General features: G+C 43.5%; 1 protein-coding gene across 5 annotated transcripts in view; it reads right to left on the bottom strand.

Annotated features, from left to right (window-relative positions):
- Nucleotides 1-5,722: 5,722 nt before the first annotated feature.
- The window catches only part of U2SURP (U2 snRNP associated SURP domain containing), a 159,427-nt gene continuing 146,004 nt past the window's right edge, over nt 5,723-19,145 (bottom strand). For all 5 annotated transcript variants that reach the window (XM_073579109.1, XM_073579110.1, XM_073579107.1 and 2 more), the window contains 4 exons: nt 18,196-18,306; nt 17,191-17,309; nt 10,380-10,547; nt 5,723-6,354 (listed from right to left, as the gene is read on the bottom strand). In XM_073579109.1, coding sequence (XP_073435210.1) covers nt 6,216-6,354; nt 10,380-10,547; nt 17,191-17,309; nt 18,196-18,306 — 537 coding nt within the window. In that variant the 3' untranslated portion in view covers nt 5,723-6,215. The remainder of the gene's footprint in view (nt 6,355-10,379; nt 10,548-17,190; nt 17,310-18,195; nt 18,307-19,145) is intronic.

Here is a 19,145-nt window from a genome sequence, read left to right as displayed (position 1 = left end):
AAGGATATACAAAAAGACTGCTCTCCAACCAAGGAGGCTGGTATCGACAGCCACCAATGGCGATTAGATCAGAAATCTTTCTCCTTGGTATAGAGGGAGAACCTCAATGTCCACCGCCTGTGAGGCTATCCAACGTGTGGGGAACGGCACCGCCACCAAAGAGAGCAGTCTTCTGGCACGGACTGCCAGAAGAGAATACAATTCATTGAAGAGGATCACTTCAATTGTTACTGCAATCTCTCCCCACCACGTACCTCACGGAAATCCAGAAGGACAAAGATGAGTGCCAAAGAGTGTGAACTGAAGATGCTGTTCATGATCAAGGTAAGAATCGAATAGAGGGACTCCATTCGTGGATGGTGTACCTCGGTCAAGATCCAGCGAGGGTCCTACAGATCCGTCTCTTCTGGGAAGCATCGAATAATGGTTCTGGCCTGATGCCGTACATCTATGGCTCAGAAAAAAGAAGCCCTTACTCCACCACTATGACAAAGCGTCCAGGCCCGCAACGCCAAGGGGGAGTGCAGTGCACGAATGGGGCGTGTCGGCGCTTCCATCTTGTTAGGCGTAGTTTCCCCCACTGCACAGGGGGAATTTCAAGCCATGTCCTCTGCGGTCTTCCATTCTTCTGCGGCCGCAGAGATTCCTGCTCAGCAGAGACGTCAGTCCCAGCGTCTTGCCCAGGCTAATGCTAGGCGTCTGGTTCTAAGTTCCTTTGAAAACGTGAAGGAAAAATCATTTTGTAGAGGGACGATAAGAAAAAAGGAGTCTTTATATCTAGAAGACCTAGGCTTTGGGCTCGTTCGATACGAACAGCATAAAAAAAAAAGACCTCATGAACCAGAAATAGGCGGCCGGCCGTAATGCTGCATTTCGATGGCTTATGCCGGAAATCACTGGGTGGAAAACCGTCAGGGACCTCTCTCTCAGGTCCAGACACTTTGGGGAGGACCCTTACATTGCTGGCTGGACCCATGGGAAGACTGGGATCCCTTGCCGATGGAGCGACGGATATATGCGAGGGGACCAATCTCAGATTTGCTGCCGAAGGCAATGGGGAAGATGCTCTAAGCCCTGCTGGGGAAGACATTTGTCCTTCCTTCTATGGCCTTGAATTCCTTCTGTGGGTGCCACCCTCCCTCCATTCTGTGCCATAATGCCTTGAGTGTGATGGCATTTGCCGCTGTGGTGTAGCCAGCCACATGTGCAAAGTGCGTCCAGCTAAAAAGAGAAGATGGCTGGTTTCGAGGCTCACAGAACGGAATGAATCAGGCTCTCGTCTGTCGGAACTTTAATTGACTATCCACTTGGCCTGGATGGCCCAGGGATTCAACCCAATGTTTCCGCTAACAAGCTGAAAGCAAGGGGGATTCCTCCCTTCTGGAGGCTTCTGATTTGGTTATCCCATTGCTCCCTTAGCCGGTCAACTTTGCCACGAGCCACCCGGAGTGTGGTAAACGCTGTATTATGGGGTATAGTTCACCAGAAGAATGTTACGATTCGGAACAGACCAGGCATTAACCCTCAGAAAACTGAGTGTGCCATTAAAAAGAAATCTTCCTGTTCTTTTTTTCTTTATCTCTAGAGAATCCAAAATCAAGGCAAAATGTTAAGCTGATACACAGAGTCCTGTACTCTGTAAACCTGTGGTGAAGGGGAAGCGAGACACAGAGCGTACGGACAATTAAGCCGTAGTTGGTCGAATAGCATACTGTGAGCCCTTTCTCTAGATGTCTGCACATTTGGAATGCCTGCGTCTGCTAATCGACAGCTACTGTGATCCTGTGAACGCTCTGACGCACAGAGGGATCGAGGATAACCTGTGCCAGAGAAGCCTGTCCGGAGGGGGGGCAGTGCTTACGGAGTCTAACACTGGCGTGGTGAGATGGCCTATGGATCTCCACGAGCATGCGCAGGGCAAGTATAATTCCAGAATAAACACTGCCAAAAAAGCATTCTAATCCTCTGGAATGCAGGCTGGCCGGGGATATAGAGGGTCAAAGAACACACACATTATATACACATATATATATATATACACACACACACACACACACAGTGTTCCAAATTATTATGCAAAAAATATTTCCTCATATTTTCTCTAAATTACCTATATGAATTGCAGTCATTGTTATTTTCCAGTCATCTACTATTCTAGTATAATTGCAATGTTTTTGAACGAACTGACTATGAAAACAGTCTATTTTTACAAATAATAAACACTCAAAATACATGTTCCAAATTATGCACAGCAGAGTTTTCAACCTTTTTATCTTTATTTTGAACAAAAAAATGGTCAATTGTGAAATTATAAGCATTATCAGCTTATTACAAAATGAAATCAAACAGTTTTCAAGTCAAAACTTTATTCTAGGTGATGTTACATTTGCACATAGGACCCCTTGTTCGAAAGAAGCTTCTGAACTCTCTCGTCCATTGAATTTGTCAGTTTTTGGATGGTTTGTGCTTCAATTGTTTTGCATGTGGACAGAATACCCTCCCAGAGCTGTTGCTTAGATGTGAACTGCCTGCCATCATAGACACTCCTTTTGATGATGCTCGAGAGGTTCTCAATGGGGTTGAGGTCAGGGGAAGATGGTGGCCACACCATAAGTTTGTCCTCTTTTATGCCCATAGCAGCCAGAGATGCAGATGTGTTATTTGCAGCATGAGACGGCGCATTATCATGCATGAAAATGATCTTTCTGCGGAAAGCACGGTTCTCCCTCTTGAACCATGGCAGGAAGTGCTGTTTTAGAAACTCCACATAGATTATGGAGTTCATCTTTACCCCTTCAGGGATCCTAAAGGGGCCGACAATCTCTCTCCCCGTGATTCCAGCCCAAAACATTACTCCACCTCCTCCTTGTTGGCGCCTTAGCCGTGCTTTCATGGGGTGTCCATCAACCAGCCATCCTCCACTCCATCCATCTGGACCATCGAGCGTTGCACGGCACTCATTGGTGAACAAAACAGTTTGGAAGTCAGTCTTCATGTATCGTTTGGTCCACTGGAGCCGTTTCTGCTTGTGTGAAGTGGATAGAGGTGGTGGACAGGAATGGCTTACGCACAGCTGCATACCTCTGAAGGACCCTGCATCTTGTTGTTTGGGAGACGTTGGAGGCACCAGCAGCTTCAAAAACTTGTCTGCTGCTATGACAAGGCATTTTTGCAGCTGCTCTTTTAACCTGACGCAATTGCCTGTTGGAAAGAGTCCTCAATTTTTCCTTATCAGCACGCACACGTGTGTGCTGGGAATCAGCTACATACTTCTTGATTAAAAATGTAGGCTGCTTAATAATGTGGAACAGCCTTCTTATGTAGTCTTGCCTTTATTTGGACACACCTGCCAAACTAATTTGCACAGGTATCTGCAATTGCTTTCAGTGATATAAAGAGCCCTGAAGCAAAAAAAATTCTCACCTTATCACTCCTAAGCTCTTTTTGCATAATAATTTGGAACACAGTTTATATATATAATATATATATATATATATATATATATATATATATATATATATATATATATCACATACATATATACAAATATGCATCCACGTCGCTGGAGAGGATACGTGGAGGCGACACTCGCATGTGCTCGCCTGTTGTTGGTTTGGGGAAATCGGAACCTTGAAAGGCTCTGTTGCCCCTTCATCTGGATTAAAGAATGAAAAAAGTAAAATAGCAAATGGTCTGAAGACCAGACCAGTGTGCCTCCTATAGACACTAAGCAAGAACTGGTTCACTTGGGGCCAGCAGGAAGGTGTATGCTGCGGAGGAGCAGCTAACTTTTTTGTCTCAACTTAGTGTCAGCTTCCTATTGGCCACAGCATAACACCCCATGGTCTGTGTCCCCCAATGAGGCGAAGGAGAAAAAGACACATCCTACTTACCTTCCCTGCACACCCTTGTTGCATCTCGTTTGGCGCCAGCAGCTCTTCCGGCCGAGCGATCACGTGGCCCAGCTCATTAAAGGTAATGAATATTTACTCCACCTTAATGAGTGGGGTCATGTGATCGTTCGGCCATGAAGAGCTGCTGGTGCTGGAACGAACAAGATGCAGTGAGGGCGCACAGGGAAGGTAAGTAGGATGTGTGCTGGAAGCCGGAGGCTGCAACTGTGCGCGCTATAAGAGAAAATAATATTCACTGCCAGTGCAGTGAATATTCATTTCTCTTTAGCAGCGGGCACAGTTACAGCCACCGTCTTCCTGCCTCTGTGACCCGCTGCTCCCCCACCGTCTTCCTGGGACAATGACTCATGTATAAGCCAATGGGGGTGTTGTCAGCACAAAAAACATGTGCTGAAAAACTCGGATTATACACAAGTATATATGGTACATATAAAAAACAAAACAACGACTAAACATATGAACAGGAAAGTGGTTTCACAACAGAAATGAACAAGGAAGCGCCTTTCAATTGGTTTTTGCATTGTTTGGAGTGGATCAACTCAAAAACATTAAGTGTGCACATACCCTAAAGGGCCTCAAATGTGTACATTGGTTAAAAAGGTTCGACATCATATTCAGGGCTGGGTCATAGGATAAACACATACCCACAACAACTTTTAGATATTATGAAGACGGTACTATGGAGCCCCAAAATGGAGGGTATAGGATTGTTCTTAATGGATGATCAGTATCTAGGCATCGCTGTCTTAGGCCTCTTTCACACTTCCGTTTTTTACAATCAGTCACAATCCGCCAGGTTTTGAAAAAAAAACGGATCCTCAAATTTTTTTTGAGGATCCGTTTTTTTCCCATTGACTTGCATTAATGGCGGATTGTGACGGATTGCTGTCCGTTGCATCCGTTTTTTGTGAGGATCCGCCAAAAGTTGCTGTCCGTCACCATCCTCAAAAATTTCAAAACTCTCTCTCTCTCTCTCTCTCTCTCTCTCTCCTTCCCGGCCAGCGATTCCTTTAAATTTCTTCATTTTCAGGATCCGTCTGAAAACGGATCCTGTGCCATCCGTTCACATCAGTTGAGAACGGATCCGCTTGTCCGCCTTTTTGGCGGATTATAACTGATGCAAAAAACTGAAGTGTGAAAGAGGCCTTAGGGCCCCGTCACACATAGCGACTCACCAGCGATCCAGACAACGATATCAACTTGTCAGGATCGCTGGTGAGTCGCTACATGATCGCTGGTGAGCTGCCAAACAGACAGCTTCACCAGCGATCAGCACCAGCGACGCCGAGCTCGCGGCGTCGCTGTGTACGTTAGTTACCATCACGCTGATGCAGGGAGCTGGTAACTAAGGTACACATCGGTTTTCTAAGCAGCGCGCGTCACTTAGAAACCCGATGTGTACCTTGTTTACAAGCTCCCTGCATCAGCGCGCTGGTAACTAAGGTACACAGAGGGTTTCTAAGCACAGCGCGCTGCTTAGAAACCCTGCGTTTACCTTAGTTACCAGCGCACTGATCGCTGGTCTCCCGCCTGTCACACGCAGCGATGCGTGCTGGCCAGCAGGAGACCAGCGATCAAAAAAAATGTCCAGGGCTTTACAACAACGATCAGCGATACCGGCGGGGGGGACGGTCGCTGATAGGTGTCACACACAGCAATCTCGCCAGTGAGATCGCTGTTGCTTCACAAAACTTGTGACTCAGCAGTGATCTCGCTAGCGAGATCGCTATGTGTGACGGGGGCTTTAGGGCACAGATACATTAATGAGTATGTCAGATATCTAACCATTTTTCAAAGTTATAAGCAAGTAGTTATTAATCAGATCAGATTTTATTTATTTGAAACCTAAAGCAAATTTTTCAAAGCTACAAAACATGAGGGAATGGGGACAATGAATTTATATTTTTTGTCACAACCTACTAAAACAGATTACAAGGTTAAAAAAAAAAAAAAAAAAAAAAGATACTACTGCCAGCAGATCATATACACAACTGTGTGACTCCTAGCACAAAATGGTTCCTTTAGTAGGAAATTATTAACCACAGTCAACAGGATATTTTACAATATAAAACAGTGACAAATTCTACAGATGTAATTGCTCATAAGTATACACATGCATTCACAAAAGAAAATGTAGGAATGCTGCCATACAGGACTTTTATCGCCTTTTTTCAATTTTTTTTTTTTAGGTTTTCTTAATATGATTTCTCAGGCACAGAGAAAAAAATCCATTAAATGACATCTTCATAAAAAAAAGAAAAAAAAAAAAAAAAAGAAAAAAAGAGCAAGAGTGATGTTCTGTCAGTGTTTGCTTTTCTTTGACTTTTTGTGAGATCTGTGAGGGGATCTGGATTGGGACCTGGACTTTTTCACAGACTTTTTTGGAGACCGGGATCGCGATTTTCTAGATCTTTTAGGTGTTCGAGAGCCTGAAGGCGACCTGAAATAGAAACATTAACACACATTAATCACAACATTACAACACAATCATTTCAGAATTTTAACCCCTTAACGACCAGGGGTATTTTTGGTTTTGCATTTTCATTTTTCCCTCCCCTTCTTTCCAGAGCCATAACTTTTTTATTTTTCCGTCTATATGGCCATGTGAGGGCTTATTTTTTGTGGGACGAGTTGTACTTTTAAACGACACCATTGGTTTTACCATGTCGTGTACTCGAACACGGGAAAAAAATTCCAAGTGCGGTGAAATTGCAAAAAAAAGTGCAATCCCACACTTGTTTTTTTGCTTGGCTTTTTTGCTAGGTTCACTAGATGCTAAATCTGACCTGCCATTATGATTCTCCAGGTCATTATGAGTTCATAGACACCAAATATGTCTATGTCCTCTTTTATCTAAGTGGTGAAAAAAAATTATAAAGTTTGCTTAAAAAAAAAAAAAAAAAAATTGCGCAATTTTCCGAGACCCGTAGCGTCTCCATTTTTCATGATCTGGGGTCGGTTGAGGGCTTATTTTTTCCGTGCCGGGCTGACATTTTTAATGATACCACTTTTGTGCAGATACGTTCTTTTGACCGCCCGTTATTGCATTTTAATGCAATGTCTTGGCGACCAAAAAAACGTAATTCTGGTGTTTTGAATTTTTTTCTCGCTACGCCGTTTAGCGACCGGGTTAATGCTTTTTTTATTGATAGACCGGGCGATTCTGAACGCGGCGATACCTAATATGTGTATGTGGGATTTTTTTTTTACGGTTTTATTTTGATTGGGGCGAAAGGGGGGTGATTTGAACTTTTAGGTTTTTTTTCTTATTTTTTTTTTTTTTACTTTTGGCATGCTTGAATAGCCTCCATAGGAGGCTAGAAGCATGCGCAACCCCATCGGCTCTGCTACATATGGGCGATGAGCAGATCGCCCATATGTAGCAGATTTACTGCTGTGCTTTCAGCGCCGACCACCGGGTGGCGCTGAAAGCCATATGCCTGGAACAACCACAGAGGTCTCATAGAGACCTCTGGTTGTCCAGGCAACATGACGCCGACCCCCGATCACGTGACGGGGATCGGCGATGAGGTAATTTCCAGCCCGGCGACCGGAAATGCTATTTAAATGCCCGCTGTCAGCTTTGACAGCGGGATTTAACTAGTTAATAGGCGCGGGCGAACGGCTATTCCGCTTGCGCCTATTGCGGGCACATGTCAGCTGTTCATAACAGCCGGCAATTTCCTTGCTTTGATGCGGGCTCAGCGCCGGAGCCCTCATCAAAGCAGGGGAGATTGTCTGATGGACATTAAGGGTTTAACCTCTATAGGACAAAGCTCATTTAGACAATGTGGAGAGGACTTGTAGCCATACAAGACTTTGCAGGATCAAATTGTATTCTGAAATACGGATGCTGCATATACTCGATTATAAGCAGAGTTTTTCAGCACATTTTTTTAGGACTGTCCCACAAAGGTTGCCGTGCTGTGGCGGGATGGCTTGTACATTATTTTGATCAAAATTATGTTTACTAAATACCCTTATTATTATTACCTTATGCATTATTTGAAGTTTAATTTTTTATTTTAGGATATTTGTTTTTTTTGTTTTCTCTGGTTAATGGTCATGTGTTAATATGCACTTACATTGTGCATACACATTAACTTACTTTCTCAGTTCAGACTCCAGTTTTTTATTCATTTCATTGTGCATTCAGTGCATATATGGGTGTGCCCGCCCTCTTTCTGAGCTGGGAAAGCCATCCAGTCTGGCCTAAGCTTTTACTAGTGGTTCAGTCCCTCGATCCTTGTTCACATTCACGTCACTTGGCAAGTGGAAAGGTTTTAAATACTAGAGTAGGACTGTCCCACAAGGGTTGCCTTGATGTGGCGGGATGGCTTGCACATTTTGATCAAAATTATGTTTACTAAATACCCTTATTATTACCTTATGCATTTGCAGTTTATTTTTTAATTTTAGAATATTTGTGTTTTTTGTTTTCTGTGTAATGTTAATATGCGCTTTGTGCATACACATTAACTTACTTTCTAAGTTCAGACTCCAGTTTTTTATACTCGATTAATAAGCAGTTTTTCAGTACTTTTTTTGGCGCTGAAAACGCCCCCCTCGGCTTATACAAAAGTCATTATCCCAGAAGCCGATGGGGGAGCAGCGGGTCATAGGAGGCAGGTGGTGCTGGTGGCTGTAACTGTGCCCGCTGATTAAAGGGAAATATTCACTGCACAGGCAATGAATATTCATTTCTCTTATAGCACAGTTACAGCTGCAGCAGCTGGCTTCCAGCAGCTGTAAAAAAAAACCAAAAAATAAAAACTCCTACTTACCTTCCCTGCACTCTCTCGCAGCATCTCTTCTTCTGGCTTCCAGCAGCTCCTGCGGCCAAGCGATCATGTGTCCACAGTGAGTGGAGTGAGGTGAATATTCAGTACCTTAATGAGCGAGGGCATGTGATCGCTCGGCCACAGGAGCTGCTGGAAGCCGGAATTAAAGATGATGCGAGGGAGCGCAGGGAAGGTACGTGGGTTTTTTTAAATACTTTTCTCATGAGGGGGGCATGCATTCAAGGACAGGTATGAGGAGCCATGCATACCAGGACAGGGATGAGGAGCCATGCATAACCAGGACAGGGGATGAGGAGCCATGCATACTAGGACAGGGGATGAGGGGACAATGCATACCCAGCTTATACTCGAGACAATACGTTTTCCCAGTTTTTTGGTGACAAAATTAGGTGCCTCGGCTTCTACTCGGGTCAGCTTATTCTTGAGTATATACGGTAATTTAAAAGCATATTATATTATCAGCCATATCCTCCTCCTCCCACTTCCTCAAACTGAATGTGGACAAATCTGAACTCATCATCTTTCCCCCATTTCACAGATCTTCCTTACCTGACCTATCTATAACAATTGACGACATCACGCTTTCCCCCGTACCGGAGGTCCGCTGCCTCGGAGTAACCCTTGACTCTGCCCTGTCCTTCAAACCGCACATCCAAGCTCTCTCCACTTCCTGCCGCCTCCAGCTCAAAAATATTTCCAGAATCCGTCCCTTCATCAACTCCCCCACGCTACTAAAATGCTTGTGCATGCCCTCATCATCTCCTGTCTCGACTACTAAAACATCCTTTTCTGTGGCCTTCCTGCTAACACCCTTGCACCTCTCCAGTCCATCCTTAACTCTGCTACCCGATTAATTCATCTCTCTCCTCGCTACTCCTCCGCTTCTCCCCTCTGCAAATTTCTTCCTTGGATCCCACTCCCTCAGCGTATCAAATTCAAATTATTAATACTGACCTACAAGGCAATCTATAACCTGTCTCCTCCATATATCTCTGAATTAATCTCCCGATATCTTTCCTCACGTAATCTCCGATCCTCCCAAGACCTCCTTCTCTCCTCCACACTTATTCGCTCCTCACCCAACCGCCTCCAAGACTTCTCCCGAATAGCCCCCATCCTCTGGAATTCTTTGCCCCAACACGTCTGGCTATCAACCACACTCGGATCCTTCGGACGGAACCTGAAAACTCACCTCTTCAGGAAAGCCTACAGCCTGCAATTATCCCTGCTGCCTCCTCACCACTATTGGAGCCACCGCCTCACCATCACTGGAGCTGCTGCAACCCCCCCAACATACTGTCTCCTTCCCCACTATTCTGTAGAATGTAAGCCCGAAAGGGCAGGGTCCTCTCTCCTCTCTATATCAGTCTGGCAGTCAGTCTGTGATTGTTAGTTTGTTTACTGTAAGTGATATCTGTAATTTGTATGTAACCCCTTCTCATGTACAGCACCATGGAATAAATGGCGCTATATAAATAAAATATTAGTAATAATAATATTGATTTATTTTTTATTTTTTATTTTTTTAACAATTCTATCTTTTTGGGATTTGAGTGCAGAATAAATTACATACCAGTAAAAGCCCTTTAAACATGAAGCCAATAAAAGGAAATAATCTTATTGACTTGTGTCTGATAATGTAGTTAAAAGTATCAAATCTTACCTTTTCCCCTTTTTACTGACGTCTCTGGGAGAGTCTTTATGAGAGGATCTAGATCGTGAGTTATCCTTGTGCGACCTTTCAGACCGTTCAGATTTTGGCGACGGGGATTTGCCTCGTTTACTGCTGCTGCTACGTGATGGACTAGGTGATCCACTGTGACGTCTTTTCCTAGATGGCATAAATGTAGATAAGAGTAAATGTCACCAGATAAACCATATTGTTCCTCCGTTTAAAAACATACAGAGAAAAAGTATTAATCCTGGTAGACAGCCTTCAGCAAAGTCCTGTTAGAAAACACGTCCATCATCTCACAATGAAGGCTTGTTTATTTTGCAGGGCAAAGTGTAGTTTTGTATCACAGCCATCATCTTCTGGAAAACATGCAAGCTCAGCCACTGAGCCTGAATCAAAGTTGGGAATCTGATATGAGATGCAAGTATCTCATAAGTTAGGAAGGAGTTAACCCAAGTAGCATAAATGCATTAAAGTTTGTTAGGACGGCATGACTAATACACAAAATTACAATATGAGAGGGATGTAGAGTACTGTGCAGAAGATTTAGGCTAGCGGGGAAAAATTAAGACTTTCAAAAATAGAAGTGTTAGGCTGTGTGCACACGCTGCGGATTTTGCTGTCAACAGGTTTTTGAACCTTCATCTGAGAGCAGCATAATGTAGAAACATAGTTAATGAATATGGACATCCACACGGCAGCATGTTTGTTTACTAGCCTTCTATTGATGATCTCTTGCTAAGACTTAATCAAAACTACAGAAATCAGCTAAGTAAGTGACACCACTGGAATCAGGGTCTCTGTCTCTACATTATGTTGCTCTCAAATTAGGTAGCAAAAACGTTGGTGATAAGATTCCCTTCAAAAGGGAATTTTCTCTAATCCCCTCCACGACAGCACACAGGAGAAATACCAAAGAATAATTGTTTAGGGAGGAACAACAGCCTGTAGGACATTCCTCCCAAAGGCTAGATCTCTAATAGATATTAGATCTAATCTGTAGCACTTAGTGAAGGTATGGACAGAGAACCACATAGCAGCTCTGCAGATCTGCTCGATGGACGCATTGGCCCATTCCGCCCAGGAGACTGCGACGGCTCTAGTGGAATGGGCCTTTAGCGATTCTGGAGGAGATAGGTCCTGTTTTCTGTAAGTGTCCGTGTTTGCTTTTTTGATCTAATTCGCCAGTGCTCTTGGAAGCTCTCTTTCCCCTGTTTGGTCCACCAAACTTGACAAAAAGATTCTGATCCTTCCTCCAAGGTTTTATTTGACTCAAGTAGAAGAAGAGAATAGTCCATCAAACAGCCAGAGATTGGAATCCTGCTTCTCTCTCGTCCTTTTGATTGTCACAGAAGGAGGGTAGAATTATCTCTTGGGACCTGCGGAAGTCAGATGACACTTTATCTGGACATGGTCCTTAGGCTCAAATGGTGGAATAGTTAGACCTTTTAGCACGATATTCAAATCCCAAGATGGAATTATGTTGGATTTCCTTGGACAGATTCTGGAGGCAGCTGACATGAACCTCCTTATCCACTGGAGGTCTACCAGGTTTTGATCGAAGGAGCTCAGGGCCGACACCTGGACCTTCAAGGTACAGGGTTTTAGTCCTTTAGAAAAGCCGTCCTGTAGGAAATCTAGAACTTTTTCCATGTCAGGGTGAAAAGGATCGATGGGAGTGGATCCTGTTATGAATGGGAAACCGAGGAGGAAAAACAAGACAACAAGCTAAGTCTCAGAAAACCAGAGAAGTTGGTAACTATGCAGATTGCAGATCCCTGATTTTAACCGCACAACTAGAAGCAGTCGTGGAGCGTTCCTACGTTGGTCCTAGACGCCTCGTCACAACCGGAGAACTACATAAGCCTAAAGCAGGAAAAGAGGAAAACTAACTGCCCCAGAGCAGACCCCAAAGGAAAGACAGCCCCCCACATGTATTGACGGTGAAGCAAGATGAAAATACAAACAAAGGCAGGAAAATAGGCTGAGCAAACGATGGGGCCCGGCTAACTAAAAAGGACAGAAAAGGAAAGACACTGTCTGCCATCTGCCAAAAACAACCTACAAAAATATTGTCCAACACTTCTGATAGCAAAATTAAACCTGAAGTCACTAGACTTCTAAACCTATATCAGCACTCTGAAATATTCTGAGACAGAGCAAAAAAGAGGCCAATCTAATAAGGAACAAAAAGCAGATTGGCAAATACTGATTAATAGGAGTGGAAATTCAGCATAGCCCCAGCAGGGGCAAGCTGATTACACAAAAAACTGAATTGACCAACAAGGGCAAGAGTGAACATTAGCAAAAAAACAAACTTAACTTGAGAAGACTGGAAGAGAGCTGAAGTCCAGGACCTGAGAAGCAGACTGAATCACCAGCACCCGGAAAGGGCGTTGGCTGTCTTATATCCAGTCTGATACTCCAGAGATCCAATCATTATCTTCCTTATCAGGTGGCAGCTCACTACCACTTAAACCAACAGCACTACCTCCTGTCACCACCAGAGGGAGAACGGAAGGGGAACTCTCAACTGGTGGAGCAGAAAATGAGTTCATGACAGGATCCATACCACACCGAGGAGGTCTTCCATACTTTGGAGTAAATGACATTTGTGACCCGTTTCCTACTTTTTGTAAAGTGGATATGACGGCATCTGAGAGGCCTCTGGCTCTCAGGATTGTGTTTTTTAGAAGCAAGGCTGCCAAGCATCGGCTGTGGGGAACCGGGTGAAAAATAGAACCTTTGGTTCCCTGGAGATTGTTTTGCTGCTCTCAGGGCCTCCTCTACCGCTCTCAATTCTCTGAAATTGAAGGAACAGTCGTCCATCTTTTTGGCCAGATCTGAAAGACTCCACAAGATGTCACCGCTCCCCAATCACGTTTGCTAGAGTCTGTTATTACTGAAGACATTGGTTCCAAGATATCCCTTTGCCAGATTTTCTCGGGTGAGCCACCAGTTGAGGGATAGTTTTACATGTTGAGGAAGAGAGATTCTTGTACCGAGTGACCCCTGAGTTTTGTTCCAGCGAGAAAGGATACATTTTTTGAGGATCCTTGAGTGAGCTTGGGCTCAGGGAATTGCCTGAATTCATAATGTCATTGATTCCAGTACTGACATTGCAGATCTTAAGGTCACACTCTTCTGGGTTTTTAGGGTCCGAAACCTTGATTTTATGCAGAACTGTTTGATGACCGGGAGAAAGGATTTTTGGTTTTGGGAGTATAGGAGGATTCCTAAAAAGACTTGCTCGGTTGATGGGTTCAGATCTGATTTTCCCCGATTTATGATTCAGCCTAAAGATGTTCGGGTATGTAGAACTGAATGGAGATGCCCTCTTAGAGTACCACTGTAAGGAGCTCATGAAGAGAAGGTCCTCCAGGTAGGGAATGATGCAGTTGCCTTGCTTCCTGAAGAAGGCTACTATTTCAGACAATCTTTGTGAATGTTTGGGGTGCAGATGATATGCCGAAGGGTAGGACCTTGAACTGGAAGTGACGACCCTCCTGGCCTTGAGTGACTGCAAACCTCAGATACTGATGGTAGCTTGGATGAACAGGTACATGGTATTATGCCTCTTAGAGGTCTATGGTGGCCATGGTGAAGTCCTTCCCGATCAATGGTATTGTAGTTTTTACCAACTCCATTTTGAATAGTCAATACACGATGTATTGATTCAGCCGTTTCAGGTTGATGATAACCCGGTAATCTCCACTCTTTTTTTTTTTTTTCATAAGAAACACCAGGGAACACCAGGGCACCTTGTCCGTGCTCGTCTTCGGGAACCGGTGATATTACCGCAGAGGATAGCATTTGCTGGAGTTCTGTGTACCAAATTTTGTGAAACCTTGAAGATGGCAGAGATGTCACCTTTAGTCTTTGTGCACGAAAGGAGGAAAATTCTAATTTTACTCCTCTACTGACTAGTCCAGGATTTTGCAGTCTGATGTTATTCTACCACCATATGGAGAAGTAGTTTGAAATCCTGCCCCGTACTCATTTGGAGTCATTTTCTATCTGAAAGGTGGTTCTAAAAAATATTTCTTCCTTTACCGCCCTTTTGTGTAGCTTCACCACCTGGTTTTACCTTTCCCTCTGTACTGAGGGGTCTGAGTTTGAGGTGGATGAAATGGCTTCTTTTTCAGGGTTTTTGGCTCAGGAAGATTTTTCTTTTTGTTGATCACCTTCTCCAGTAATTCATCCAGTGCAGGACCAAACATGCATTCTCCTTTGAAGAGAATAAAGCACAGTTTAGGCATGGATAGGATGTCTTCTCTAGGGGTACCACTCCTAATATGGTCTTCCAGTTGTTGCAACCAGAAAAATAGGGTTCTCGTGACAGAGGCAGATGCGACATTTGTCTATAAGGAGGTTGCTGGTGCTTCCCAAGACTCTCTCAATAAGCTGTCCATCTTACGGTCTAGTGGATCTTTAAGTTGAGAGGAGTCCTCAAAGAGTAACGTAGTTTTCTTGGCTACCCTAAGCCACCTGGATTATCCACTTCAGGGATTTCAGTCCAGAACTTTGAGACGTCCTCATCCAGAGGAAAGCTATCCTTCACATCACTTGGGATGTTCAGCTTCCTTTCTGGGAATTTTCATTCATCCAGGATTAATTTTTGGATGTTGTCATGGATCGGAAAAACCATCTTCCTTCTTGATTTTAGACCCCCGAACATCTCATCTTGGACTGTGCGGGATGGTTTCTCCTCTTCAACTCCCATCGTATTCCTGACTGCCAGCAGTAGCTCCTCCAATTTTTTATTAGCCTCTGTATGACTCGGAGTAAGTTCACCTTCGTCCACCCGTTTTTCAGGACCTAATATTTCAGCTTCTGCATCAGAGCTATCCTCAGTGGCATATTTCCTCTTTTTGGGAACAGAAGGGCCCCTTTTAAAAGACTGGGAGAAGGTAGCTAGGGACGACTATCTCCGGTCGCACCATCCCTCTCACTTCATCCGCCAGGGATGGCTGTTGTTCACGGACAATTTTCTCTGTACATAGCGGATAATCTTTTTTATAGCCGGATGGGAGTTATTGGGGTGGCACGGTGGCTCAGTGTATAGCACTGACGCCTTGCAGCGCTGGGATTCAGGGTTCAAATCGCATCAAGGAAAACATCTGCAAGGAGTTTGTATGTTCTCCCCGTGTTGGCGTGGGTTTCCTCCGGGTACTCCCGTTTCCTCCCACATTCCAAAGACATACTGATAGGGAATCTAGATTGTGAGCCCCATTGGGGACAGTGATGATAATGTGTGCAAACTGTAAAGCGCTGCGGAATATGTTAGTGCTATATAAAAATAAAGATTATTATTATTGCAGATGGCACATTTGTGATTTGCAGTTTTTTCCCTTGATTTTGGTGCAGGATACTTGTCTCCCTAGAAGAGAGAGAGAAGGGAAATTCCCATAAGGATGGATCCTGTACCAAAGGGCTTACCCTTACCAGGTATACTCACTGGGCCAGGGTTAGCGCTGGGCTCTGCAGACGCAGATCTAAGAGAAGGCACATCCATCATTTAGAACCTAAGTCCTACCTTATGGAGTATTCAGTCAGGGTCCTTTTATACAGTAACCGAGACCCAGTGCTTCTTCTCATCCAATAGGATGAGATCTCTCCCCATCCGTGATAGGTCATGTCTTCTGGCACCTTCCCCGGTTTGAATTTTTTAAATTTCTCACCAAAATGGCGGTTTATTCCACCGTGGAACGCAGGGCGGGAGTGACGTTGCACTTTCACGGTGGTGTATGTCACTTCCTGTGCATGCCCAGGTCTGCCTGAGAGTCACCGACGGTCATGCAGGCACGATGGGGAGAGAAGCTACGAGGCTGGGGCTACGGGAAGCCCTCAGCCACTTCTTCACCATTCAGCATTGCCAGCGGCGCCGGAGGATGGTGCGGTCCCGCCCAAGGCAGGAGCAGCTGAGGGAGGAAGGTCTGGGATGATCGACCCAGGCTGCCCGGCTTAAAGGTACTTAAAAGAGTGTCGCCGGCCCACCCTCAGGAACGCACACACAAAAACCTCTTCATTCCTTAGGAACAGGAAAACACTGGGGATTGAGGGAAGGGGCGGGCTATTTAAACCTCTTGATTCCTGTCCCTAAATAGGATGGGGAAGCAACCTCCTGTGTGCTGTCATGGAGGGGAATAGGGAAAAATGGTAGAGATGCTCTGAACTGATGATACAAAATGTGAATTATTTTGTTGTACCAGAAGGCAGTTTGTCTGATGAAGGGCTGGAGAACGGTACAATAATTAGGGTTTGCAGGAAACATTGAAACATAGTGGAGTTTCTTGGGACGTTTGGGGCTGGATTTCTGCAAATGAATTTGATTATTTATTTTGTTTGACTATAGAGCCACATTATATTTACAGTCATTCCAAATATTGATTTGATTTCAATTTTGCTTTTGTTCATTCACTTAGCATTTTGTTACATAGGTTGAAAAAAGACCAAATTAAAATTTCCTCCACTAATTACATATTTTGTCACTAATAAAAATAAATTACTATCATAGTAACAGTTATCAAGGCCGAAAAAAAGACATCTGTCCATCCAGTTCAGCCTATATTCCGTCAGATTAAATCCCCAGATCTACGTCCTTCTAACTAATTTCTATTTTTGAAGTCATAGTCACTTTGCTGAATTTTTTCCACTCTTGTACGGTACTGTACAAGAGAAGCGGCAGAATACTGCAAATGGGAAACTATTGGAGATAACTTTTTACTTTACTAGCAATGCCGTTTAGAAGTTTTGATATATTGCGTGCACTTTCCATAAGACATGTATCTTTACTTACCTCTCTTTTCTGGTAGGTGTAGAGTCATCTTTCTCTTTCCTCTCTTTTGACCGATAATCAAACTTTTCTTTATCCTTCTTATCTCTGTCTCTTTCTCTCTCCATTTCTTTTTCTCTCTCCTGATAAACATTACAATCAAGTTAGTTTTACTTCTAACCACTGCCACCATGTGGTACCGTAAGAAACATACTCATTTTGATCACAAGTCATTGCTGTCTCATACTAAGAGACAGAATATTGGTGAAATTCCTAAACTAAAAGGCAGGAAGCCATGACTTTCTCTGATAGAATCCACATCGACACAGCATGCACATAAAGCTGTTATTGTACACTAGACAATTTGTTTTCAAGAATAAAACCTGAGAAATTAACGGCCGGAGCACATTTCCATAATAATAGCTTCCTATCTGGAGCAATCAATTGGCTAGGGCATAAAATAGCTTCCCGTTTCACACAGATAATCAGTGAGATCATAACTCTTGTACGCTGAAAGACGTGAGAGACCCCAAAGCCAGGTGGTTACCTGATAAGCCAGAGACTACAGGTGACCTATTGTTACCGACACTCTACACCATGGCTATGTCTCCACCATTACATTAATCCTGAATCTGATGCTCTAATGAACTCTGAGACTCGTCCATTCTACTCAAGTTCACTTGGACATTCTCCCCAAGGAACCAAATATGTGACAGCATATAAAACAAGGGGTCATGAGGCTACTGGGAACATGAAAAGGACGTTTTCAGCTAGAAGAATGCACACTACTATGCGGTAATAGGATACTGAGCAGTTCAAGTAAATTATATATATATATATATATATATATATATATATATTTTGATAGCTATATATCAATCAGGAACTTTGTAGGAGCATAGAAAGGAAAACTTGAAGATTTTTTACATTATACGTCCAATAAGACATAAAATTAGCAACAGCTATAAACCAACAGGTGACATAATACAGGCGATATGTCAACAGCGGTAAAGTCAAAAACAGACGCACCCTCTGGAGCAGCTTGTCTCTATAATGTTCAACCTGCTCCTGAATACTATGTCCGGACTTCTTTGGCCTTTTACCAGACTCGATTTCATCCTGGAACTTCATTACCTTTAGCTTAAAAAAGGACAAGGGAAAAAAAAGGGAATGGGAATGAACCTACATAATACAAAGATTATTCCATGGCATCACATTAATACAGCTGCAATTTGTAATTTTAATGTATTACAGAGATCATATGCTTAAAGAAATAATAATTTTATCAATATCCATATGCATTAATGTAAATCTTTCTTATGGTATGAACACATGTTAAGTATTTGCAGCAGAAAATCTGCTGCAAATATTTAGTGTTGGCAGCAAAACCATTGTGTAAAATATGTGCATTTTTCTGAAAAATTCTGCAAAACACTGAAACAATTGACATGCTGCAGATCTGAAACAGCTTCATATCTGCTAGGAAAAAAAGCAGCTTGTGCATGAGATTTCAGAGATCTTTTTCACTTTGCTGGTACTGTAAAAATGCTGCAAATTAAGCATTTTGATGCAGATTTTGGTTTGTATTTTTCACCAAAAATGAATATCAAAAAATGCTCACAAGCTACCTCCCATTGGTTTCCCATGAGAAATCCATGTTGACATGCATCCATAAGATCCATAGATTATGCACACATATGATGCTCCATAGATTATGCCCCCATAAAATGCTCCATAGATTATGCCCCCATAAGACGCTCCATAGATTATGCCCCATAGGATGCTGCATAGATTATGCCCCCATATGCTGCCCCATAAAATGCTCCATAGATTATGCCCCCATAAGCTGCCCTATAAATGCTCCATACATTATGCCCCCATATGTCGCTATTGCAAATAAAAAAAAAAAAAAAAAAAATTGACATACCTCTCGTTGCTGGGGGCCAGGTGCCGGTGTCCTGAGTAGGCGGCTCAGGGCC

This window comes from Dendrobates tinctorius, unplaced genomic scaffold, assembly GCF_039654945.1.
Source record: "Dendrobates tinctorius isolate UK_male_01 unplaced genomic scaffold, ASM3965494v1 ptg000060l, whole genome shotgun sequence".
In the NCBI taxonomy this organism is placed as follows: Eukaryota; Metazoa; Chordata; class Amphibia; order Anura; family Dendrobatidae; genus Dendrobates; species Dendrobates tinctorius.
Note: the sequence above shows the minus strand (reverse complement) of the source record. Positions and strands in the feature narration are given on the sequence as shown.